The 27364-nt window shown below is 36.4% G+C and overlaps 3 protein-coding genes across 3 annotated transcripts in view; all 3 read left to right on the forward strand.

The window, feature by feature from the left end:
* The window catches only part of LOC142341786 (small ribosomal subunit protein eS7-like), a 115876-nt gene that overhangs the window by 79069 nt on the left and 9443 nt on the right, over positions 1-27364 (forward strand). The window lies entirely within an intron of this gene.
* LOC142341354 (uncharacterized) lies at positions 2896-4834 on the forward strand. Its single transcript, XM_075392281.1, has 2 exons — positions 2896-3574; positions 3969-4834. The coding sequence occupies exons 1-2, from the start codon at positions 2896-2898 to the stop codon at positions 4832-4834; spliced, it is 1545 nt and encodes a 514-aa protein (XP_075248396.1).
* Positions 5246-27008, forward strand: LOC142341784 (uncharacterized). The gene is made up of 7 exons (XM_075393009.1): positions 5246-5433; positions 14786-15037; positions 15456-15767; positions 16083-16379; positions 16674-16796; positions 25805-25987; positions 26314-27008. The coding sequence occupies exons 1-7, from the start codon at positions 5272-5274 to the stop codon at positions 26890-26892; spliced, it is 1908 nt and encodes a 635-aa protein (XP_075249124.1). The 5' UTR covers positions 5246-5271; the 3' UTR covers positions 26893-27008.

Raw genomic sequence — 27364 nt, forward strand, 5'->3', positions numbered from 1 at the left:
AAATCTAAAAACTTAACTTCCTGAGATTTAATCGATGCAAGTGTTTCCCAATTGATGAGGCAAGATTAAAATCACCGAGCACATAAATATTAACTGTTGTCGTCGGCGAATAGTTGCTTGATAAACATGTGATTTTTGCTAGGTATTCATTTAGGCAATCAGTGAGCGATTCGATGTTGAAGTGAAATGGGGATCCGGGTGGGGGTTTGTATATCAAAATGAAAAACGACGGTATGCTATCTAGAAGATCACACGCAACAGAGAAAGGATATTGTGGTTATTTAACCTCAATTTTTTTTGTTTGGATGCAATTAGAAGCAGCAATGAGAACACCTCCGTGTTCTCATTTGCTACGATTTGTACGTGCCACAACATTGAAGTTAGATCCGAGTAATATTTCTGAATCAGAAATGCTTTCAGCGAGCCATGTTTCAGTTAAAAACATTGAGGAAATTGATGCTGTTGTCATTATTCTAACTAATTCTTGACGTTTAGACAAGCTGCAAATTGACTGACAATTGAGAAGCAAACAAATGGCTGGTGTTGGCCAATACCTGCTCATTTCGACTTCATGCCCTTGATAAAAAAGTTTTAAATTCTCTATCCGAAAGTCTTCTTTATTTTTTCCTTTCTGATGAACCATATGGAAGCGTTTCCCGAGAACATCTTTCTCCTTCTGTCTTTCACTGGAAATGAGGAACTTCTTAATGTATACAGGTTTTACAATATTTTGCCAGTAGTGACTTCTAGCAAAGCAATTCTGAAGGAAAAGGGGATTGGAAGTTGTGATAAGTATAGGACGGCAGTTTCGCTTTTGTTTGTTCAGGAGGTTGATTTTTTGCCAAGTTTTCTAACACCTGTTACATTGCCGTCGCAAGCTAACCCCATATGCCATATTATGTTTTTGACTTCCATCGAGTCCTTCTCAATTTGCTTCAAATACGAGTCTTCAGATTCAGTAACACCATTTATAATAAACGGCATATCAGGATTTTTGTACTGAGTGGTTGAGCGACCTGAACTAATGTCATCGTAGGATGGTATGGTCTCATTAACAGATTTTTTGACGTCATCGTATAGATGACTAGTAAAAGACTCTTTAACAGCTTTAGAATTAGTTCTGCAATTGATGATGTAAAGTTGTTACTTAAAGAATCAAATAAGGCATTCAACTTAGCTTCGGTTTTTGAAGAAATGAAGATGTTGTCATTCTGCTCGACACAGGAGTCACAAAGCCACACATAGTTGCGTTCAGCTCCAAGCCATTTAACTTCCTCCTCGGAGAGGTAAGCACAGGTACCGTGAAACCAAATTTGACAACTTTCGCACCCTATCGCAGAACCGTCACCCTCTTTGACTCCTTTCTTGCATTGGCCGCATTTGACTGATGTCTTAGAAGAGTTAATTCTTTGATTCCTTGATGCCATTTCTCAATCATAGATTCATATGAAACTATTTAATACGTTTATCAACTATTTAATGAAACTATTTAATAAGTTTATCACCCATGCAGACAGTGAATGGCTGATCGGATGGGGGAGAAGGCGAGGACAAAGCCGTCATTATTTGGGACAAATAAAAACAGTCCGAAGACTAGTAGTCGCTGAATAAGTCCTAATTAAACGAATAACCTAAATTCTTTTAAATAAATAACTATAAGACAAATAAATCAGTCGAACAAATGCGGAGAATTTTCGCGCCAAATGTTGACTGAGAAAACAACCTAATGTAACCAAAAGAAACAATTGCAAAAAATCCTGGCGCCAAAAGTTTAATCTTAGAGGTCAGGGCTTCAGTATTCGTCAAATACTACACCGTTTGCAATAGTCGAATATGAAGTATGCAAGTTTCTTCCACCGGAATCTGAAATGCCCTGTAACTGGGGCTACCCAAACAAAGTCCAGCCTCTGATGAAACAGTAAAAAATTACAATCAGGAGCTGAAACAGAAATAATTATCCTCCCGGATGCACGTGGAGACCATTTATTAAGTTTATCACATCAATTAGGCAAAAAATATATACGGGAATTTTTTCACACATCATTATGTAGAAGAGAACAAAAGTCATCCGGCTTGGAAAAGCGAGTACTGAGGAGAACGTAAGACCAAGACCTATGAAACTAATCCTTACGAGCAGAGATGAAAAAGCTCAAATTTTTCGATCATTGAGGAATTTGAAACAGTGCCAGATTGAGGAATACACTAGTATAAGTGTATCCCACGATTACTCTAAAGAAGCCAGGGAAAACATCCGGGCTTTGATAGAAGAAGCTAAACGGAAAGATGGAGATGAAGCTGAAAATTTCCGCTATACCGTGACAGGCAGTGCAGCACAACTAAAGATTCAGCGACGCCGCAAGCCAGAGCACCCACAAGCTGAGGAGCTCTGACTAGGTACCGCTTACAAAGTATTACTCTTCAATGTGCGTAGTCTGTTAGACTTGAAGAAAAGACTCCGACTTGTTGTCTTCATCCATCGACATTCTTACGACATAATACTCCTGACTGAAACCTGGCTGATGCCAAATGTCAGGAATAGTGAACTCTTTCTTCCAGACTACAACATTGTGAGAGCAGACCACAGAGCCGTAAGAGATATATCAGCACACGGTGGAGTTCTGATTGCAATTAGAAATGAAATAAAGCACACAGAAATAGATATTAGCAGCCTTCCCCCGAGCATCTAAACATCGCTAAAAATTGTTAAAATCGAGACTAACAAACCGTGCTGGATCGCAGTTTTATACAATCCCCCAAAAGGTAGTAAGTACCAGATCCCGCCAGAGCATATCGGAGACATGTTCTCTTTCTTGGAACGCCATTGTATTGGAGATCTTATTCTAACAGGAGATTTCAACATGCCCGAAACTGATTGGGGAGCCTATCAATCATCCAATGACTATGAACCAACTGGCGACAGAGCAAAGGAAAATTGCCAAGAAAGGTTCTCAGCAATCAAGGAAGTTATTACTACTGTCGCAAATTTGCGAAAGAATGCAAGACGAAAATCGAGCTGAGTGTGAGAAATCTCTCTTCGCCACGAGAAACAAGCAGAAAATATTCAAGTACTTGAAAAGTTTGAAGAGAGACAACTTGCCACCCATGCTTCAATCAGAAGCCACTAACTGTGAAGCAAGATCGGATGAAGAAAAAGCGAAACTCTTCAATTCATATTTCGCATCTGTTGTAACAGATGATGATTACGAGTACTTCGAACCTCCAAGTGGTCATCGCTTTGGCAGCATCCAGCTGGAATCCAGTGAAGCGGAGATCAGGGCTGAACTGGAGCGATTTGACCCAAACAAAAGCCGCGGAAACGATGAAATCCCACCAGTATTCCTGAAGAAAACTTTCAACGTTGTAGTCTCATCGTTGAAAAATCTGTTTGCGAACATCAAGCGACTAAGGAAATTTCCGTCGGAATGGAAAATTGGCATCCTATCACCCATATTCAAAGACAATGATAGAAAAGAAGTGTCCAACTACCGTCCTGTGACACTGCTGAACATAGTCTCAAAACTATTCGAGAAGTTCATGTTTCGAGCACTGATGAAAACTGTCGGAGCAGAGATAAGTAATTACCAATACGGATTCCGAACGAAACGTTCTGTTGTTGTTCAATTACTCTACAGCTTGACCCAAATCTACAAAATGATTGGATCTGCACATTCCGTGAACTTTCTTGTCCTATTTGACTTTTCGAAAGCCTTCGATAAGATCAAACACAGCCAGCTCCTACGGAAATTACTACAACTTGATTTGTCTGAGGGAGTATTTGAATTAGTACGTGACTACTTAAGAACCCAAAAGTAGAACCCAAAAAATTAAAATCAACAATGTTAAAAGCGAACCCCTCGTGATCACAACAGGCGTCCCCCAAGGATCTGTCCTTGGCCCGCTCCTATTCTTGATATACATAAACGACCTTCCCAATGTTGTTTTTTCTTCACTTGCCCTGCTCTTTGCAGATGATCTCAAGGTGATATTCAACGGAGATGACACCTCAGTACAGAAGCTACAGGAGGACATAAATAACGTACACTATTGGAGTGCTCAAAATCATCTGCTGTTCAATAGTAAGAAATGCTCTGTAACCGAATTCAAAGTTGGAAATCGACCAAAGACTCTGAACCAGATGCAGTTCATGCTTGGTAATAACCCGATTGAAAGTAAGGACCTCGTTAAAGATGTTGGTCGGATTGTAATTCGGCATCTAAACTGGGGAGACCATGCTAAACACCGAGTCGGCAAAGCAGTGAAGTCACTGTTCCTTCTGCGACGAAACACTTCTATGGCTTTACCACGGGAATCAAAAGTACACTTGTATAGAACCATTCTTTCACCAATCCTGCTCTTCTCATCGGAATGCTGGGAACTTAGAAAATCTGAATACCAGATCATGGAATCCTTCCACAAGAAAACAATGAAATGGATCTGCGGGAGTATTGACAACAAGGACGCTATTTTAAAATCGAATCTACTACCACCACTTTATTTTAAAGTATTGAAAGATCTGTTGATGTTTAGTAGCCTTCTGAGCGGCAAGTATGATGTGGAATTCTCAGAAATCCGAGTTGTTGGAGAGGACAGAAGGAAAAGAGTGGCACTCCCAGAGGCCAAATATGAGGTTCAGAGATTGAACTTCTGGTACAGAACGGGGTTCCGAGTGAACGTCATCCAGAAAGTAATGGACTTCTTCTGTGAGCAGCAACTGAAGAGGAAACTCATTGAATACATGTGGAGCTATTTGGAAAGGAACTGGAATGAGCAGAATCCTTGCACATGGACATTCATTTGTATCTGTGAAAACTGTCGTGCACATCCTAGAACCTAACAGCGGGAATAACATCCCAGTGGCATATCCACGAAGTCATAATAATAATAATAATAATAGTAATAATAATAATAATAATAATAATAATAATAATAATAATAATAATAATAATAATAATAGATGGAGAGTGGTTTGCAGATGTGGAAACTGCAACATACTAAAGAAGATAAAACTGATGTGAACTGTAAAATTGGGTTGAAACCCAAGAGTCTTACTCTAATTTCTGCACTACTACTACTACTGGCCCTTGTTGAATGAGAGAAGCGTACACTGTATAAATAATCGTTCTCGATTAGGGTGACGGAAAAAGAGGCTTAGCAATTTTTGCGAATTGTGCTGATCTGCAATTCTGGGACAGATCGTAAGCCATGAACTGCTACGGTTGGCTACTTTTATGTTGCTTGTTAATTTTAAACCACGATTTTCTTTCAGAAGCAATGGCGGCGTTAAGTACTGTTCGGCGTTCATCTGCTGCTGTTTTAAGAGGACGATGGAAAGAGTCATCGACAGGTTTTAAAAAGGATGCATTTCAACTGATGTTGGACCACGATAACCACGATGAACGAGAACGGTTTTGGAAGAACGCGCTAGGATCTGAGGTAGGTAGAGATTTCGCTTCTAAGGGACTGCAAGCCACTTATTCTAATTTTATTATGGCTTTAGCTTTCAGAAGGCAGCTAATTTCATAACTATTTTTGCGAAAACTTATTTTGAACGAGACCATGGCCTGCCATAGAAAACATTGCAAAGAATTGTTACGCATAGCAAAACGGGTTGGAACTTGGGACGAGCCTGAGAAGCCGAGCACATTGCTACATCTTGAGTAAAATATGATTTTTCTCTGATGGAATTAAGAACTGAGGTTCTTGCTGATTGTGCGGCAAGTCAACTCCTATGTATATTGTATAACTTCAGATAGTAGTCAAACGTCAACTCATCATAGATAAATAAAGATATCTTCAGTAGGAATATGAAAGGGTGTACAAAATCTTTTTAAATGGAGATTTGAATAATTAATTACCATGCCTCTTCTTCTATGGCTCCAATGCACGCTTCGACAATGGGACTCTGGCTCATTGGTCGCTGGCCACGAAGGCAGAATATAGAGCTACGCAAAAGCGCGCAGCTCATGTCCTTATTTAAGTTAGAATACGAATCCTCTTTTCTTTCGCCGATTCTTGATACCATCGTCTTTATGACTTTCGACCCTGACGGGCTAGCTCCCCCAGTGCAGATGAAGTGCAATGGACAGAAGATGGCCTTCTCAACTTCAAAAATTCTTTGTTCATACTTCAATTTTCTGATGGTCTTGTGATGTTTATAGGAATCCGGTGCTTCTAGGGCAACTCTTAACAAACGGACTAAACAGATACATCGAAAAAAGTTTTACTGAAGTGTGAACCAAATAGTCCATTTGCTGTGATACCGAAACGATTGTCGTCGTCAGCTGTGGTACTTCTATTAGCGACGGTTTTAGAACAGGTCTCCACTTCGATATCATCACACACTTCATCGAGCAAATTGGAAAATGAATCGCATATATCGTGCCGGATGTGGGTATAGTTACTTTTTGGACAATGTAACCCATGCGCTACATCATATGTTTCCTCACATGACATCTACAGGTTGATGGTATTTTCAAGAGTTCTCAGCCGTATCTGAGGTCGATGCAATCTCTAAATTTTCCCCTGGTTAGGCCAAAATTATGACTATTTGACTGTTGCGCAGTCAAACAGCACAACGCTCCTGTCCTTAGTGAGTCGTGGAGAATAAACATCAGTTTCATCCATAATATCTCGCATTTGTAGATTGTTTTCGAGAACCTTGAGCTGCTTGTCTTCCGATTATCTCAAGGATCTGGTTTTCCATAACAATTGTGTTTGCAGCGCTTGACTCATACAAGGGTTCACAGAGTTGAAGAGATCTGTGATACATGTTTGCCTTGTCTTCAGGTAATAGCAAATTTAGGCCGAGTCTCACTGGAAGAAATATTTCTGTTTTTGTTGTTGACGGAAGGATGGTCAGCATTGAAGGGATCACAATAATGTTAGCGGGTTTTTGCTTAAGTTGGTTGGCGGAATGCAGCGCTGTTCTTGCAGTGAATTCGAGGTTCTTTGGACTCCATTTGTGTCAGACATTTTGGGGAGACTCATTACTGTATTGGGCATGTTTTCAGAGGAAGATGTAAAGGTTTTAAAATCTACTCACAAAAACGCTTTTTAGCTCTCTACTTAGTTCAGTTTTGCAATTAGAAGACACTTTGTTACATCCAAAGGCTTCTCCAAGTTCTTTGAGCCGTTCGTGTACAACTTTCAAGACTGAAGGGTAACAACAGCTTTACCGTCATTGGCGTACTTTTTATGGGGGGGGTATTCTGACCTTCGATTTAATCTACGAGTGGAAGAACAGCTACACCATAAATTGCCATTGTAAATGGAGTCCCTGTCGGACCTTATTGAGGCTTGATTATTTCTTTTCTGTAAAAATCTCCCATGGTTTCTTAGGAGTTTTAATTGCTGCATGGACAAAGCTTTGCGATGTTCAAGGCCAGATAAGACTTGAATGCGCTGTTTTCATTGAAAGGTAGAATTGCTTCTCTACTTTTATCGTGGAAGCGTCGACTAATTTCTCCTGTCCTAGACAAGTAGAATTGCGTTTTCAATTTGTTCGTGGAAACGTCGATGGAGTTCTGTCGTTGACATAGCTGTACCTTTCCCCCAATTTTACGAAGATCTTGATTTACACATTTTACAATACTATTGCCTATTACTCTTCCAAACACCTCGCCTAAAGGTCTAACTCCCGGGCATTCATCTAGTGCTATCAAAGGGCAAGTTATTTATTGAGCCCAAATGCTGAAATCTCAGTTGCAAATCTAAAGGCGAGTTTGGACAATGTTTTACAAAGATCTCTTAATGGAGTTCTCAATGATGTTAATAATGTTCCATTTTCTTCGTCAATACTGGAGGGACTTCGACTACACAACATGCTACACAACATGTATTTTTTTGAAGACGGATGGGTCGAAGGAAAGTCACGTTCATTCAAATCCGATATCACATACTCTTGATCCGCTTTTCGACTAATTGGATGCTTTTTCGCGTAAGATCATGGTTTTTATTTGATGTGGATAGGACACCAATTTTTATATAGTCAGACAAGCGTTCTGAAGTGTTTGATTTCTTACCGGTTTTCTTTTTTTTAATCGAAGGCTCTGTTTTCACTTTTTTCTTATTGCCTTACGTAAACGGTCCTGATGTGCGTTTGCTTCGTTCAACAGGTGTGGAAATTGCATCTGGATCCATCGGTCCAGTCTTCTAGGGATTGTTTTCGATATGGTTTTCCATCTTACACGAATTAGATGAGGCAATATCAATGCATATGCGTTATCTATTGGCGGGTTATCTTCAAGGGTTATAATGAGAATTACGTTGAGCGTATCCTTAATTTTGACACGAGTTTTGTTTTTGCGATATTAGAAAAGACGGGCTTCCAGTGAACAACGATGCTATATAATTTTACGTTTCCTTTTGTAAATGTTTTCCAGAAGTCGCTGCATTCTGGTATCCACTCGATCCATAGCCGTTGCTGGGAACTCCACCTTCTCAGATGAAGAGATCATTTTGAGCAATGAGTGTGACTGTCTGAAATTACAGAGGGTAGACCTTTGTACGTGGAGTGAATGAACAGAAATGAATGCTAAGAGGTGACTTTAATGCATTTTCGTATAAAGAGATGAACAATGTGAACAAATGATTAGCGAAGAAGGAAAAATGAATACCAGCTCTACAAAAAGATTTGCTCTAGAAAGATAGCGACGCAATTGAAAGGATTTTACAGAAATGAAGTAAATGTTGAAGGGCAGAATTCATGTAATAAATTTTTGGTTAATGCGCCGGCGTCCTGTTGTCGAAGCTTCCATTGGGGCCATGGTAGAAGAGGGGCGGTTGTTGTTTTAAATCACCTTATAAGTTATTCGAATCTTGATTTAAAACCACCAAAAATAAGAGTCTATTTAAAAGAACCATTGTTAATGAAACTGTCAATTTTTTTCTTCAATTATCAATTCGGTCATATAAAGGGTATTGTTGTTCGAATATTATCTAATACTTATCATGAGCAATGGTCATGATTAGGATTATCACAAAATAGTAGCTGACCTTTGTTCATCGTTAATTATCAAAACCGCATGAAGTTTCTGAATGAACGACGATGTATGTCAATCGCAAAAATTCTATGATGTGATAAGATCGCCACTGGATTGATCCCCTAATCTTTTTCTCTCAAATATGCCTGGCTATTTTTGGTTCAAGATTTTGATTCCTATTATTAATATTATCATCAATGAATTAGTATGAGTTGTAGATTTTCTGCATAAATAATATAGATTAATTGAAATTGAGTACTATAAAGGATGCTGATTGTACATTTATCCAGGTTTTGTCCTGCGCAGGACGTTATACAATCCCACTGTCAACATCTGTTATTGTACTGCATGTGTCTTAATAGCAACTATCTGGGTAAATGGTCAGTATCGACCAAATTAGGATAGACTTCATAAGATAACTTATCATTTGGAGTTCGATTCATCTGATGCGGTTGTAGCTTCCTCGCAGAACTAGTTTTGGAGTAAAATTTTTGCGGTACTATTAGTTAGATGTTCTCAACCAATCAGCTAGCCGCATTTTAATATTGAGTAATAATAAATATTAACAGTTACCTTTCGACATAGGAATCTGGTGCGGCTATCTTACTGCATTAGCGGTGTGGTAGATGGCAAGTTGTCACCGGACTAAGAGAACCATACTCTTTTTCGGGAGTAATAAAGGAGGATTTCTATGCTGTGAGGTCGTGTCTCTACCGGTTGCTCTCATAGGTTGACGTAAAGGCCTACTTGATCTTTAAGACGCGAATTATATCGTGGGGCCTTTTGATCGCATCACATTTAGGAAAACAATTCATGAAGCAGGTAGCTTCTAAATACGTCGCTCTTTCAATTCATCAGCCACTGCACTTGGACGGTTTGACTTAATTTCTTCTTAATTATCGTCACATCGTTTTACTACATTCAGTTTTGATCCCGCTGTGTGATGATTGGTCTTTTCTTAAGTAATTATAGATAACGGTTTTTGCCTTCCGATAAGCGACACTAGTGCTCCGACTTAGCTCTAGCTCCTTGGTGGGTGACAGGTGGTTCCAGGGCTAGGGGAACAGTGGGGCATAGTTTGGTGACGCGTTTATGTCGGTGAGCAGCTCTCATGACTAACGGCTAAAAATTGCTATATTTCTGGTTGAGCTTTTTCAGACAGCTTGTTAGTCAGACTTTTCGACAGATGTAGCTTTGTACGGCGGGCCTTGATTGTTGAATTTGAATTTGATTGCACTTAAAATTGCGGAAGTTTTTTATCCATTTTAAGGCACCAGAATTTAAGACATGTGTCACCGTAAAATTTTCTTAGCTCGATAATTGTCGCCATTCTTATTCGTGCATTTCTTGTTCTGGTTTGATGGTCTCCGAAGCTAGGTATGTTGGCATAACCGACGCCAGATATTTTCAATGTGGTTTTGAGCGGATTTGGCTTGTTAAGATTGATGGAAAGTTCAGTATCAAAGTTTCCCTCTTTGATCTATTTACAGTCGCACGTCTTATTTCAAGCTGACAGATTTGCTGCATCTGCTGCAATCTCACTGCCTGCTTTGTAGGGATTGGAAAATGTGAAGAGAATTGTATTTTCCCTATCTCCGAAACCAAACGTATATCAAACTGGTACAAATAAAGCGTGCTTCATCTAGTTCTGCCCTGTGAGCCACCCAAAGGCGTCATAGATAGTGCTCGATTAAGCAACTGTTTCGGTGGTTGACATTATCAATTACTGCACCAGCAAAGGATTGAATCCATTGAAAATTCGTGCAATAACCAGAAATGAGTCTCGTTAAAAGTCTTTTCACTGCGTTTTCAAATTTGATCCAGAGATTGAATCTCCTAACTGTTGGCCTGAGAATCTTGCTTTCTCAAGGTTTTGTAAACAAAAAGTGCTCGAGAGTGGCTTGGTTCTTTGTAAACGTAGGTATCCTGTTGTCTATCCATCAGGTCGGGTCTGAAAGTTTGCTTATGTAATGTTAGCTCATTGCGTAATAAGAAGCTTTCACAATAAAAATCGAATTGAAGCAAATAAATTTTAGCTTTCCAATTCTGATCAAAACGTTGATCAAGGATAATTGAAAGGGCGATTTCTTTCTTGAACAGTGATGTCCCAGCTATTTTTAACACTTTTTTCGAATTCAAAATTTTACACCTGTAAATATATCCAACACAAGCTTTCACTGTTTAAATTTTGCTGGAAAAATCAAGAGAACTATTGTTTCAAAGACTGCTTTAACTTGGTGATAAAAATGTATCAATGCTTACGACAAAGAATGCCATGCGAAATTGGACATTATTTCTGTACGAAGTCGATCTGCCACAATAAGAGCGTGATCGTACGCACATATCTGTTAGTTTGCTAGATCATGTCATAATATCCAGGAACGTTTGAATAACAACAGCTAATAAGATTCTTGAATTCGTATCATTTCCTCATATCAATTTTTCGGTATCATGCGGTATGAATTTTGATATTTTACAGGTTCGAATTTCTAAACCAGTCAAAAATTACCATTGAGGCAGTGGAAAAACTTTGATGCAACCGCTTTGCCAAACAATCTTTTTAGTGGAACTACAACGGATCATGCTGAAAAAGATTGGACGAGTTTTTCACACGCCGTCCAAATAAAGTTAATGAATTATTTGTATAGAAAATTGTGTCGGTTTTGCTGTCTTCACGTTCGTCAAATGGCCTACGCTTTGACAATTTGAGCCAAAATTTGATCGAAATTTAGGATCTTTTCTGTTTCGGCCCACCAGTGGTTTCTTGACCCCCAGTTACAGATTATATGTCGTTGTTCAGAAGGTTATTATGTAAGAAAATGGCACGTGTGGCTGGGTTCATAAAAGATTTATGCTCACTAAGCTGGGGGGCGAAACAACAGATCCAAAATTTGATTGAGCTGACTGAACCATTACTGCCTTGAATGTTCTCAGACCTTTAACAGTACCTCATCAATTGACTAGCTGCCAAACAAGCTTTTTAAAGCTGCTTTATCAAATATCCTCAGCTTCTCCACAAAGATTTTTCAATTATAGCAGGTTATTTTCCGAGGGAATTGGAACAGAGTATTATGAGGCTGTTCATCGAAAAGTCTCATCTTAACCCGGAAGATCTGCTAAACTAGCATTCTACATCAAATTTTAAGTTTATCTCCTAAGCTCTGGAATGTGCCGATTATGAGCAAACTCGGCATCTTGAGTCAAGTAATCAGCAGGTATCAGATTTCTTATCGTCGTTAACGTTCCAAACTTTTTTTAATTTTGATGTAATTTTTTCTAATTTTGATGTAATTGATCGTACTTATTGAGACTTTATTGAAAAGGGTTGGTCTGGAAGCCTATAGTTTATAAAAGGTTTTTTTGAGGGTTTTTACGTTGAGATGAGAAATTCATATAGCGTGCCGCAGGGATTGGTTTCAGGTGCTCTTCTTTCGTGCTGTTTGCCCTTGGAAGATGAATTGAGTGAAATGATGTAGGACTACCATTTTTATGTAGACGGTACTTAACTTAACTGCAAAATGCTAAATCATGGTCTTTTTAGTTCTGCCTGATAACTGCAATTACTCAGAACAATTAAAGAAGTTGGTTGTTACTTCAGCTCTACACTTTTTCTGAAGCTATAAATCAGTTCCATTTGTTCGAGGTCTTATTATAACTTGAATTCTATCAATGCGAAAGTATTGATCTGGCTTGTTCATATAGAGTTTTGGTTATTGCAATTACCTGCCATGTTCTCAAAGTTGCAGCGAATTGCAAACTCTGCAGCCGTCCTGCTCATTCTACACCAACATCGGACAGCCTAAAGCAACTTCTTTGGTTATCGATCAGGCAGCTAATTTCACGATTTTATTGCTCTATCTCCTATGTGCATCAATCTTTCCGGCTCCCTGTTTACATCCCTGTTTTTATTGGACGAAATATTGCAGTTACGAGACGTCAATGTGCTTCTAATCTGTGCCTAAATATAAATCTAATCGTTTAAGAGCGTCTTTCTCTTATGCTGTTGCTGTGGAATGGGACTAACTGCCTTTGCAAATGCAACTTGTACCATCTGAATTCACCCTTCTTAAGCTTTTGAAAACTTAGCTCTTTTAAAATGATGGCACTGTTGAGATTCTAAATAGTGCTTTAAACAATAATGATGTTATGGATAGCGTTCTTCTATTATAGAAATTGAAAAAGATGGTGAAAGTTCACCGCATGCTGGGGAACATTTTTCCATTGTTTTTTGTATGGTTTCCCCGTGTTTTCTTGCCTTTTGGTTCAAGAGTTTGTTATATCTTTTTTGCCACTTTGTGATTAAATGAATGGATGGCGAGGTAAGATCCAGCTCCTGGAGATATGAGGCTTCAATGTTTATATCGGCTTACACCAGGTCTAAAGCCATGTTATTGTTGTTTAAATGCTTCATGAAAAAATCCGTACGTAGCAGCTGTTTATTTTGAGAGATGGGAAATGCTTTTTTTCTCTGGATTTTTGATTCTATGATTTTCATACAAATGTGACATTCTGTAACTCGATATAAGAGCTCCCTTACAATGGCCTAAACCGACCAAATTGCTAGTTAACCAAATTTGTTTCATTGTTCTAATCTCATTGATCTAACTGATTGCAACAGGCACACCCCATTAATCTGATCAATTTGCACATCGTAGACTCATTGAAAATGAAAGGCCTTGAGTGCGTTAAAGGCCATGTGTCGCAAACGGTCAACTATTATCTTCAAATCAGAAATCAATAATTCAAGCCATCATACCTGACGCCACGTTAAACAGGGACAAACTGGTGAACAGACAGAAAAGTCCCAGATAAAACAGGCTCGAATAGCAAAATATTCCCAGACAAAACTCACAGACAAAATAATCCCAAGATTATATTTGTAGATTATATTTTCAATTGTTTTGATATTTATTCAGGTCTATTTTGTCTGCTTTTGTTGGACTATTTTGTCTGGGACTATTTTGTCTGGCACTATTTTGTCTGGGACTATTTTGTCTGGGACTATTTTGTCTGAGACTGTTTTGTCTGGGAATTTTTTGCAATTTGGGACTGTTTTGCACGGACACGGGACAAACTAATGAAGGATTGAAAACTTTTCAAGTGGAGCAAAAAAACGTGAAAACGCAACGAGGTTCGGTTCAACGGCAGGCAAAAGGCTACCTATTAATTCAATACTGTAAATAATTAATATCAAAAGTGGACAGTTAATCAAAACTCTCGCACAGGAAACACTTCAAAGTAGACTTTTCACCTGTAATACTAAACTGCTATGTTCTTCGACGCAGAACGGTAGACAAACCTCTTCGAGATTAAGAAAAGATCAATAGATCCAGATTAATCCAATTAATTTAAACAACAATAGACACATAATTACTTTTATACACATATACACATACAGAATACACATAAACAATATACACATACACTTTTTGGTGTTATAGACTTTTAAAATTTTAATGTGTTGAATTTAGCTAGCTTTTAACCAGCATTTATGATTTGAACCGCGTTGTTAAAGTTTTTCGGTGACTCGAAAGTTTGCAATCTTATTATTTGGCTTGTCTTTATGTAAAATGGGATCTAGCGACTGCCAGTCAGTCTACGTAATTTTTTAGTTCAATTTGTTAGTTTTAACCAATCAGATTTTCTCTTGAAGAAATCCAAAAATCTCTTTAAGAAATCTTTAAGTTAATCAAGTCTGTTTTGTTTTAGTGGGCTAAATAGTTTTTAATTGCGATTCAAGTCGATACCATAGTGAGAGTCCCCCAATTAACTGATGTACACTTAAAATGTGTCGGTTGTTTTAGCTGATGATACCCGAGTATAACATTTCAGTTTCCGAGGAGCGAGAGATGGCTTTGAAGCGGTTGAAATACTTCTGCGACAACAACTACATATCCGTTTTTGACTTCAATAAGAACCCACTCAAAGTGTTCATGGCCCACGAACTTGCATCTGCTATTGATTCCTCAATGGCCACTAAGATGACGGTTCAGTTTAATTTGTTTGGAGGAACTGTTCTTAAACTAGGCACGGAAAGACATCAAAACGTTATCCAAGTAAGTTTTGGAACAAAGTTTGGAACTCTTAGGAGCGAATGGAATCACATACATGGTGCAAAGAATTAATAAATGGTATTAAATGGTTATGAGTGAGACATAGTACTTTCATTTAAGCGCATTTCCAAGCTATGCAGCTATCAAAGGTATTAAATTTGATAGTCTCTAATTCTATAGCAATTCAAATCAAAAACTGGTCACAATAAAAGACAATTTTATTAAGTTCTGATTTACAATTGGGAATCGAGGTTTTTTTTTACTTCCGATTGTATGAACTATCACAATTATCTGGAGGTGAGCTTTTGCTGGACTGTTATTTGGACTTGAAGTGACTAAATGAATTTAAAAAGCTGATTTCAAATGTAAAGAACACGAAATTGATGCGCTGTGTAGAAGATAGAATGGAATCTTTATTTAGGGTGTTGACTCTCTTGAAGACATTGGATGTTTTGGCCTTACTGAACTGGGATACGGGAATAATGCGGTAGAAATGGAAACTACTGCCACCTACAATCAATCAGCAGGAACCATCACTATAAACACGCCCTCCACCCTCGCACAGAAGTATTGGATCACAAATGGGGCAGTACATGCTCACCACTGTGTAGTGTTTGCCCAGTTGATTGTGGAGGGGACCAATCAAGGCATCCATGCTATTCTAGTTCCCATTAGAGATAAAGACTTGAATCCAATGCCAGGTGTCACTATTGAGGATATGGGTCACAAAATGGTGAGAAAAAATTATGATTGGTATACTGAATTGACCTTCTTTCTCATCCCTCCTATCCGCAAATTAATGTCCCTCTTGTGTGGCATTATTTGGAGCATTCTTTTTTCGTAAAATTTGGAAGATTATTTATTGAGCAAAAATATTTCTCGTTTGTATTCTGTGGAAAATGATATTTTTAAGGAGATAATAGTCATAAATGTACTTGAAGAATCTGTGGAAGCTGTGTTAATTTATTATCAGTAGTCTTAGTCTGGCAAAGAAAAGGACCCACAATGTTATTCACAATATTCAAGTTCAAGTTTGCATTAAATTCAGGGCATGAACGGAGTTGACAATGCCAAGTTAACATTCCGAAATGTGGAGGTACCTCAAGCCAATCTCTTAAACAAGTACTCTGACATCTCACCAACTGGTGAATTTTCAAGTGAGATTTCAAACGGGAGAAAGCGTTTCCTAACAGTGGCTGACCAGTTATTATCTGGGCGGTTGTGCATTGCGTCGGGATCTATGATGGGATCAAAAGTGGCCCTGGCTATTGCTGTGAAATATGCGGCTACTAGACTTGCTGTTGGTGCCACAGGAAAGTCAGACGAGCCTATTTTATCTTATCAGGTTAGTTTTGTGAGGACTGTTGGCGTGAACAAAGTACCCTCAAAGTATTTAGGCTTAAATTTGTCGACTAGGCTTTTAATTGGCCCGAAAGGAACAATGTCTAGATGTAAGATTTTTGTTTCTAATCAGAATTTTATCACCCCTAATTGTGGCATTAGCCCCTAATTGTTCTAATTACCCCTAATTGTTCTAATTTAGCACGAGAAAATATGAACTACAGTAATACCATTTTCCACAAACACTTTTTCTACTGAACCGTGTACGTTCAAAGTACCTGATTGTTGAGTGTTTTAGCTGCAACAGAATGCAATAGCTCCTCTGGTTGCAAGGACTGTCGCCCTTAACATTGGGTTGAACTTCGCTAAGAGCAGCTGGTCTAAACAGTCGCTCTCGGGGGACTCTTCAAAACATGCAGAGGTAGGTGTTGCGAAAACTTATTTTTACAATTAACACATTATTTTTAATAGCCGCCCTCATCTTCTCAGCCGGCTATTATAGCGCTCCTAATTTTTTACAATTCAAAGAATTTGAATTGTATTGGGGCGCTGTGTTTTTTTTATGATGTGTTCCCACATTTTTCAATGACTTTGATCTTTCAAAACGGGATAAACAGGTAAAGCCCAGCGGGCATTAAGTTTCATTAGAGGCCCAAAGTGGGCTTTAGTAGTCCTTCAAGTGCTTACAGTGGTGCAGCTGCTGGGATGGCCTCAATTTGATGTTAGAAGGTCATTTTTACGAGTTTTTGGGCTCAAAATGGTACAATTTTTCATGTTTTTTGTGATTTTTTTAGTTGTTTGTTTGATTAGTCTTAGTTTGAAGTTTTTAAAAGTTGATGAAGGCCTTTTTTGCGTGACAAAATTACTTGTTGTGACCCTTTAATGGGCTCTATGTCAAAACGATAATATATTTTGTCATTTTTTGAGTTTTTCCAGCTTTAGGGACCAGGTAATCTCCTTTTGTGTTTGATAATAGGGTACTGCATAGTTTTCAATAGCAGCATTGGTTTTCAACATTTTAATGTCTCGATTTTAGTAATTTTTTGATAAAATCTGCAATTTCTTTTTAAGTTTCCTGAAGTTTTTGTCAATTTTTGATATTTGTCCATTCTCAAGTGCAAGAAAACCTATTCTACGGTCTGGTAAAATGTTACCGCATGGTTGTTAGTTTCAATGGATTTGTTTTCAACAATTTAGCATTTCGAATTTTAAAACTTTTTGGATAAATTTTGAAATTTTTTTCTAGATCATTCAAAGCAATTGTCTTTTGTTCAGTTTTCGTTGCCCAAATAGATAGATAACTTAATGCAGGGTTTGATAGTATGTTATTAAGTAGTTGCTAGGGAACCATTTAATGGTTTTCACATTTTAATAACCCAAATTTATTCTTTGAAATCTGAATTTTCTGAAAATTTTTGCCTATCGAACTTTGAGCCAATGAATTTCTTGAGGCTTGGAATTGTTACTGGATAAACTCTAGAGACACAGAAATTTTTCTGAAGATATTATTATCACAGTTTTTAGCAACATTTAAAATCTACAATTAATTTTATTAAAAAAAAAAAAAATTTTCGTCATTTTTGAGTTCATCGATCTTCAATGGCCAATGGATTTTTTTCAGTTCTTGCGGAGATAATACTTGACCGATTTCAGAAATAAAATTGGTTTTATACAATTTTTTGAAGGTAAATTTTCAGGGATGAAATTTTGCCTTAGGGGTAAAAGCTTCAAGAGTTTTAGCAATGGGTATATTTTTGTTTAGTTTGATTGTTTGTTTCTCAATTTTTTGAAGATTTTTTTGTTTTGGCTGACATAGTTCAGTTGATCTGCTGGTCAGGTAGTGTTTTTTTAAGTTTTCGATTCCATTCTTTGAATTGTGTTTCAGGATTTCTCCTGCTATGTTTTTTTAAAGATGTGTTTGATCTTTGTTTAAAATGACTTAATCTTTCAAAACGGGATAAACAGGTGAAGCCCAGCGGGCATTAAGTTTCATTAGAGGCCCAACGTGGGCTTTAGTCGTCCTTCAAGTGGTTATAGTGTTGCAGCTAATGGGATGACCTTAATTTAAAGTTAAAAGATCATTTTTAGGAGTTTTGGGCTCAAAATGGTGCAATTTTTCATGTTTTTTTTGTGATTTTATGTTTTCATTAGTCTTAGGTTGAAGTTTTTAAAAGTTGGTGCAGGTCTTCTTTTGCGAGAAAAAATTGCTTGTTATGACCATTTTATTAGCTATATGTTTTGGTACTACAAACACAAACATGCAAAATCATACTAATTTTTGCAATTTTTTTCAGGTTTTTTGAGAATGTTTGTCATTTTTTCGAGTTTTTTTGGAGGTGTCGAGAAATCTCCTCTAGGGTTTGATAAAGGGTTTGATGATAGATTACTGCATAGTTTCTAAAGGTAATGGAATGGTTTTCAACTCTTTGCCATCATGAGTTTTAGCATTTTTGACAAAACTTGCAATTTTTTTCATATTTTTTGACATTTATTATTGTCATTATTCAAGTTGATTGAGTCCCAGGGTCCAGAAAACCTCATCAGGCGTTGGATAATAAGTTACTGAAAAAATTTTTTAGTCGTCATGGAATTTCTTTCAGTTTTTGAATATTACAAATTTTAGCAATTTTCTTTAACAAAATTCGCATTTTTTTTTTGGTTTTTGAAAACTTTTCGTCATTTTTTCAGTTTTTCCAGCTTCAGGGACCAGGCAATCACCTCTGATGTTTGTTAATAGGGCACTGCGTAGTTTCTAGCAATAGAGTTATTTTAAAACATTTCAATGTCTCGAATTTTAGCATTTTTTTTGATAAAATCTGCAATTTCTTTTTAAGTTTCCTGAAGTTTTTGTCAATTTTTGATATTTGTCCATTCTCAAGTGCAAGAAAACCTATTCTACGGTCTGGTAAAATGTTACCGCATGGTTGTTAGTTTCAATGGATTTGTTTTCAACAATTTAGCATTTCGAATTTTAAAAATTTTTTGATAAATTTTGAAATTTTTTTCTAGATCATTTAAAGCAATTGTCTTTTGTTCAGTTTTCGTTGTCCAAATAGATAGATAACTTAATGCAGGGTTTGATAGTATGTTATTAAGTAGTTGCTAGGGAACCATTTAATGGTTTTCAACATTTTAATAACCCAAATTTATTCTTTGAAATCTGAATTTTCTGAAAATTTTTGCCTATCGAACTTTGAGCCAATGAATTTCTTGAGGCTTGGAATTGTTACTGGATAAACTCTAGAGACACAGAAATTTTTCTGAAGATATTATTATCACAGTTTTTAGCAACATTTAAAATCTACAATTAATTTTATTAAAAAAAAAAATTTTCGTCATTTTTGAGTTCATCGATCTTCAATGGCCAATGGATTTTTTTCAGTTCTTGCGGAGATAATACTTGACCGATTTCAGAAATAAAATTGGTTTTATACAATTTTTTGAAGGTAAATTTTCAGGGATGAAATTTTGCCTTAGGGGTAAAAGCTTCAAGAGTTTTAGCAATGGGTATATTTTTGTTTAGTTTGATTGTTTGTTTCTCAATTTTTTGAAGATTTTTTTGTTTTGGCTGACATAGTTCAGTTGATCTGCTGGTCAGGTAGTGTTTTTTTAAGTTTTCGATTCCATTCTTTGAATTGTGTTTCAGGATTTCTCCTGCTATGTTTTTTTAAAGATGTGTTTGATCTTTGTTTAAAATGACTTTAATCTTTCAAAACGGGATAAACAGGTGAAGCCCAGCGGGCATTAAGTTTCATTAGAGGCCCAACGTGGGCTTTAGTCGTCCTTCAAGTGGTTATAGTGTTGCAGCTAATGGGATGACCTTAATTTAAAGTTAAAAGATCATTTTTAGGAGTTTTGGGCTCAAAATGGTGCAATTTTTCATGTTTTTTTTGTGATTTTATGTTTTCATTAGTCTTAGGTTGAAGTTTTTAAAAGTTGGTGCAGGTCTTCTTTTGCGAGAAAAAATTGCTTGTTATGACCATTTTATTAGCTATATGTTTTGGTACTACAAACACAAACATGCAAAATCATACTAATTTTTGCAATTTTTTTCAGGTTTTTTGAGAATGTTTGTCATTTTTTCGAGTTTTTTTGGAGGTGTCGAGAAATCTCCTCTAGGGTTTGATAAAGGGTTTGATGATAGATTACTGCATAGTTTCTAAAGGTAATGGAATGGTTTTCAACTCTTTGCCATCATGAGTTTTAGCATTTTTGACAAAACTTGCAATTTTTTTCATATTTTTTGACATTTATTATTGTCATTATTCAAGTTGATTGAGTCCCAGGGTCCAGAAAACCTCATCAGGCGTTGGATAATAAGTTACTGAAAAAATTTTTTAGTCGTCATGGAATTTCTTTCAGTTTTTGAATATTACAAATTTTAGCAATTTTCTTTAACAAAATTCGCATTTTTTTTTTGGTTTTTGAAAACTTTTCGTCATTTTTTCAGTTTTTCCAGCTTCAGGGACCAGGCAATCACCTCTGATGTTTGTTAATAGGGCACTGCGTAGTTTCTAGCAATAGAGTTATTTTAAAACATTTCAATGTCTCGAATTTTAGCATTTTTTTTGATAAAATCTGCAATTTCTTTTTAAGTTTCCTGAAGTTTTTGTCAATTTTTGATATTTGTCCATTCTCAAGTGCAAGAAAACCTATTCTACGGTCTGGTAAAATGTTACCGCATGGTTGTTAGTTTCAATGGATTTGTTTTCAACAATTTAGCATTTCGAATTTTAAAAATTTTTTGATAAATTTTGAAATTTTTTTCTAGATCATTTAAAGCAATTGTCTTTTGTTCAGTTTTCGTTGTCCAAATAGATAGATAACTTAATGCAGGGTTTGATAGTATGTTATTAAGTAGTTGCTAGGGAACCATTTAATGGTTTTCAACATTTTAATAACCCAAATTTATTCTTTGAAATCTGAATTTTCTGAAAATTTTTGCCTATCGAACTTTGAGCCAATGAATTTCTTGAGGCTTGGAATTGTTACTGGATAAACTCTAGAGACACAGAAATTTTTCTGAAGATATTATTATCACAGTTTTTAGCAACATTTAAAATCTACAATTAATTTTATTAAAAAAAAAAATTTTCGTCATTTTTGAGTTCATCGATCTTCAATGGCCAATGGATTTTTTTCAGTTCTTGCGGAGATAATACTTGACCGATTTCAGAAATAAAATTGGTTTTATACAATTTTTTGAAGGTAAATTTTCAGGGATGAAATTTTGCCTTAGGGGTAAAAGCTTCAAGAGTTTTAGCAATGGGTATATTTTTGTTTAGTTTGATTGTTTGTTTCTCAATTTTTTGAAGATTTTTTTGTTTTGGCTGACATAGTTCAGTTGATCTGCTGGTCAGGTAGTGTTTTTTTAAGTTTTCGATTCCATTCTTTGAATTGTGTTTCAGGATTTCTCCTGCTATGTTTTTTTAAAGATGTGTTTGATCTTTGTTTAAAATGACTTTAATCTTTCAAAACGGGATAAACAGGTGAAGCCCAGCGGGCATTAAGTTTCATTAGAGGCCCAACGTGGGCTTTAGTCGTCCTTCAAGTGGTTATAGTGTTGCAGCTAATGGGATGACCTTAATTTAAAGTTAAAAGATCATTTTTAGGAGTTTTGGGCTCAAAATGGTGCAATTTTTCATGTTTTTTTTGTGGTTTTATGTTTTCATTAGTCTTAGGTTGAAGTTTTTAAAAGTTGGTGCAGGTCTTCTTTTGCGAGAAAAAATTGCTTGTTATGACCATTTTATTAGCTATATGTTTTGGTACTACAAACACAAACATGCAAAATCATACTAATTTTTGCAATTTTTTTCAGGTTTTTTGAGAATGTTTGTCATTTTTTCGAGTTTTTTTGGAGGTGTCGAGAAATCTCCTCTAGGGTTTGATAAAGGGTTTGATGATAGATTACTGCATAGTTTCTAAAGGTAATGGAATGGTTTTCAACTCTTTGCCATCATGAGTTTTAGCATTTTTGACAAAACTTGCAATTTTTTTTCATATTTTTTGACATTTATTATTGTCATTATTCAAGTTGATTGAGTCCCAGGGTCCAGAAAACCTCATCAGGCGTTGGATAATAAGTTACTGAAAAAATTTTTTAGTCGTCATGGAATTTCTTTCAGTTTTTGAATATTACAAATTTTAGCAATTTTCTTTAACAAAATTCGCATTTTTTTTTTTGTTTTTGAAAACTTTTCGTCATTTTTTCAGTTTTTCCAGCTTCAGGGACCAGGCAATCACCGCTGATGTTTGTTAATAGGGCACTGCGTAGTTTCTAGCAATAGAGTTATTTTAAAACATTTCAATGTCTCGAATTTTAGCATTTTTTTTGATAAAATCGTTCATTTTTTTAAGGCTTCCTAAAGTTTTTGTCAGTTTTTGATATTCGTCCATTCTCAAGTGCGCGAAAAACATATTCAATATTCTGACAAAAAGTTACTGCATGGTTTTTAGTTTCAATGGATTTGTTTTAAGAATTTAACTTTTCGACTTTCGAAGTTTTTGGATAAAATTGGGAATTTTTTTCAAATTTTTTGAACATGTATTTTTAAAGCGATGAAATTTTGCCGAAGGGAAAAAGCTTCAAGAGTTTTAGTAATGAGTATATGTTTGGTTAGTTTTGGTTTCTTTTAGTTTCTCAATTTTTCGAGATGCTTTTGTTTGTGTTTTGGCTGGCTTTGTTCAATTGATCTGCTGGTCATGTAGAGTACGTTTAAGTTTTTCCTTCAATTCTTTGAATTGTATTTCAGGACTTTTCCTGCTATGTTTTTTTTAATATGTGTTCACACATTTTTCAATGACTTTGATCATTCAAAATGGGATAAGCAGGTAAAGCCCAGCGGACATTAAGTTTCATTAGAGGCCCAAACGGGCTTTAGTAGTCCTTCAAGTGCTTAGAGTGGTGCAGCTGCTGGGATGGCCTCAATTTAATGTTAGAAGGTCATTTTTATGAGTTTTTGGGCTCGATGGTGCAATTTCTCATGTTTTTTGTGATTTTTTTCAGTTTTTTGTTTGATTAATCTTAGGTTGAAGTTTTTCAAAGTTGATGAAGTCCTTTTGCGTGACAAAATTACTTGTTGTGACCCTTTAATGAGCTGTATCTATATGTTTTGGTACTACGAACACAATCACGCAAAACGATACTAATTTTTGTCTTTTTTGAGTTTTTCCAGCTTTTGGGACCAGGTAATCTCCTTTAGTGTTTGATAATAGGGTCGTGCATAATTTTCAATAGCAGCATTGGTTTTCAACATTTTAATGCCTCGATTTTTAGCAATTTTTTGATAAAATCTGCAATTTTTTTAAGGTTTCCTGAAGTTTTTGTCAATTTGATATTTGTCCATTCTCAAGTGAGAGAAAACCTATTTTAGGGTCTGGTAAAATGTTACCGCATGGTTGTTAGTTTCAATGGATTTGTTAACAACAGTTTTTCGAATTTTAGGAATAATTTGATAAAATATGCAATTTTTTTCAAGTTTTTTTTAAACATTTGTCTTATATTCAGTTTTTCCTGCCTCAGTAGCCAGCCAACCTTATCCAGGGTTTGATAATATGTCAGTAGATAGCTGCTAGGGGGCAATTGAACGGTTTTCAACATTTTCATAGATTGAATTTCTTTTTTTTGAAAATTGAGATTTCTAAAAATCATTGGCTATCGATCGTTGAGCCAGTGAATTTTTTGATGCTTGGAATTGGGTTATTGATAGCCTTTAGAGACACGGAAATGATTCTGAAGATATTAATATCACAATTTTCAGCAAGTTTTAATCAATTTTTGCAATTGATTTAATTTTTCATATTTTTTGGTCATTTTTGAGTTAATCGATCTTCAAGGGCCGATGAATTTTTTCATGTCATGGAGATATAATACTGGACCGATTTCAAAAACAGAAAGTGGCCTTGAACATATTTTTGAAATATGTATTTTTAAAGCGATGAATTTTGCCGAAGGGAAATGAGCTTCAAGAGTTTTAGTAATGAGAATATTTTTGGTTAGTTTTGTTTCTTTTAGTTTTTCAATTTTTTGAGATGATTTTGTTTGTGTTCTTGCTGGCATTGTTCAATTGATCTGCTGGTCAGGTAGAGTACGTCTGAGTTTTCTATTCAATTCTTTTAATTGTATTTCAGGACTTGTCCTGCTATGTTTTTTTACTTCGTCGAACAAAAATGTTTCGCTTTACCTCATTTCTGCGGCTTTTTCAACATTTTACGTGAAATCTTTTTTGACTTCTCTAAGCTGATTTCTCTCTTCTCTCATTCTGCTAAAACTGATTTTGAACATCGTTTGCTCAGCAAAGCATTTCAAATTGAACAGAGTCAGTATTAAAAAATTGAAGTCAGAAATAGAAACGGGAAAACCCATGAAGACCAATTTTGGATGTCCGCTATTTGAAGGTCGTTCCTATAAGTCTTAGTTACCATCTCTAATGCTTATTGGTATTGATATTAGGCCCTGTAGTTTCTCTAAGAAAGAAGTATGTTCAACTACGAAATGCCGCCGAAATAAAAAATGTTTTTGTCTCAAAAATCTTTTTTTTTTCAATATCTGCTATTCTTTCAATCCCAATCCTGCTTATTTGGAATCAATGGCGGCTGTTTCCCGGCAATCTGCCGGGTATGATTTTTATTTCGTCAAGATTTTTGTTACCACCTTATGACGTCCCAACCACTGCAAATCTGCTTTTTGTTCATTCGTTCATGCAATTTCAACTGAATTGCGTGCGTGACGTGGAATATGGAATAGAGGCATTGTACAATTAAAAATTTATTGTAGTCAACTGTAAAAGTATTGTTTTGTTTAAAATTGTAAAATTAGCGTTATAAAAATAGCCTTAACCAGTAAGATAAACGATAATTCGTATCATATTCAAATTTCTATTACGGAATGAAAATTGATAGCCACAGAAACAATATTTGATAGGCGCCTTTCCTCCAACTGTTTTGGTTTTTTGATAGAAACTTTTTTTGATGAAGTTTTTGCCTTTCTCAAGTTCTTAGGTTATTAATTGCTCTTGAACGAAGTTCATAGCAATTATTGTAAACGTGTTGGTCTTTTTTATGCAAAGTTTTAGCTTTACCGTTTTTGCGCTTATCTTCCAGAACGTTCTTTGACTTTTTCTCAAGTCGCTTTTTCACGCATTAGTTCTTCATTTCTGAGTGATCTCTATTGCTCTCACTCAGAAGTAAAGCTTGTTGCTAATATGAAATTGGTTGCAGCAAAACAAAAAGTAGAGCCTGATAACCGAGTGGGGAGTGCATCTGCTTTTGGATCGGGAGGTCAGTGGTACGAACCCCAGCGGGGTGCAATGTTTTTCCACCTGCCTGTCGTTCAAAAGCAATTCTTCCGACATTAGTCGGTTTATGTTTCCTTAATGTAAGTTCATTTCGAGAATGTTTAAAAAACTGCGGACCATTATATATGTGTAGATAGTGATGGAGTGTTGTGTGATGAAGCCCCTTGTCACCTGGAATTTAGAAGAAGTGGCCTCCGTGTGCAGAGAGAGGTGTGGTGGTCAAGGGTATCTCTCCTGTAACAGGTTTGGTGTGGCCATTGCCAGTGCACACGCGGGAATGACAGCTGAAGGAGACAACGCCGTCCTTATGCAGAAGGTGATCAGATTATCCTTGTCTTTATTGGTTGATCCAATACTTCAACTATTTAGGACCTGTCGTTTTTATTTCATGGCCTTTTTCGTGCAAACAATTTTGATTCATGGCCTTTTTCGTACAAACATGTGTGAATTTTTGTAGTTCAAATCGGAATTCGGTTCAAATTTAGCCAATTCATTCTTACGTAAATCGACATTTACTGTTTTCGATCAATTTATCGACCGCCATTGGATTTGTTAGAATATGATTGATGGCAAATTTTCCCACAAAATTATGTTCTTGGAGCTACAACACTAAGCGCGCTACAATCAGTTGTATATGCTTAGGTAGCGAAGGAGCGTCTGTCTGAGTTTGCCCGCGGCCCACGACCTCCGACACCTCCCGAAACCGTCTCTGACATTACTGTGCCCTCATTTATGGCATTTTTACTCCAACAGCGGGAGTTTCTACTTAACATGGAGTTAGGGCAATCTATGCAAAGCGTATTTGGTGATCGAGAGGCCATGTTTAACTCTTGGATGCATGAAAGTTCAGATGTAATTCAAAGTGCAGCTGTTGCTTATGGAGAGAGAATTGTGGCTGAATGGTGCTTGGATACCCTCGCTAGCAACACAGTTCAGGAAAACAAGGAGTTGACCGAAAAATTAATCTCGCTTTACTTAACACACAGTATCAACAGAAACCTCGATTTCTTTTTGATAAACAAAATTTTAACTATCGAACAAGGAGCTATGCTGAAGTCAAAGCAGTCGGAACTTGTCAAGTGGATTTCGCCTCATTTGTTAGATATCGTTGACAGTTTCGGCATTCCGAACGAGCTGCTGTATGCCCCGATTGCAAACGAATGGGAGACATTCAATGCTGGTGATAACCAAGGAGAAATTAAAGGGAATCCTTACGTGTGAATGATAATTATGTTCAAACTTTTTTTCGCGAGTTGAATTTTTGCAATCTAATAAGATAATAGTAACTATTGAAAGACAAAGTTGTAGCAATTGTTTAGATAAGGGTGGTTTTCAATCGTTTTTAATACTCGCGAACGTAGTTTGAAGCAATGATTGTAAACGTGTTGTCTTTTTTATTTTTTTTTTTGCGCTTCTTGAGTGATTTTTTTCACACTTTAGTTCTTCACTTTTGAGTGATCTAAATTGCTCTCCTTCTGAAATAAAGTTGGCTTGTAAAAGCGATTGTGAGCCAGCGGAAAGACATTGTGGGTGACTGGTTATGATGTCATACTTCCAACCTGAAGGTCGCTGGTCCGAACCCCTGTGGTGTCGTTTTTTCGCCTATAAAACATTTCTAAGAGTGATAACTTTACATCGCCCATTCCCCTATTAATAGCTGGTTATGCTATTATAACATATAATATATAGCATA

This window comes from Convolutriloba macropyga, chromosome 6, assembly GCF_964194025.1.
Source record: "Convolutriloba macropyga chromosome 6, txConMacr16.3, whole genome shotgun sequence".
NCBI lineage: Eukaryota > Metazoa > Xenacoelomorpha > Acoela > Convolutidae > Convolutriloba > Convolutriloba macropyga.

What these genes read in the sequence shown, in the direction of transcription:
- LOC142341354 (XM_075392281.1), top strand. Translation starts at nt 2,896, where the DNA reads ATGACTATGAACCAACTGGCGACAGAGCAAAGGAAAATTGCCAAGAAA. An exon ending in AACTGTCGGAGCAGAGATAA is followed by an intron (nt 3,575 to 3,968) that starts GTAATTACCAAT and finishes TGCTCTTTGCAG; the next exon opens with ATGATCTCAAGGTGATATTC.
- LOC142341784 (XM_075393009.1), top strand. Translation starts at nt 5,272, where the DNA reads ATGGCGGCGTTAAGTACTGTTCGGCGTTCATCTGCTGCTGTTTTAAGA. An exon ending in GACATCAAAACGTTATCCAA is followed by an intron (nt 15,038 to 15,455) that starts GTAAGTTTTGGA and finishes ATCTTTATTTAG; the next exon opens with GGTGTTGACTCTCTTGAAGA. An exon ending in AGGATATGGGTCACAAAATG is followed by an intron (nt 15,768 to 16,082) that starts GTGAGAAAAAAT and finishes CATTAAATTCAG; the next exon opens with GGCATGAACGGAGTTGACAA.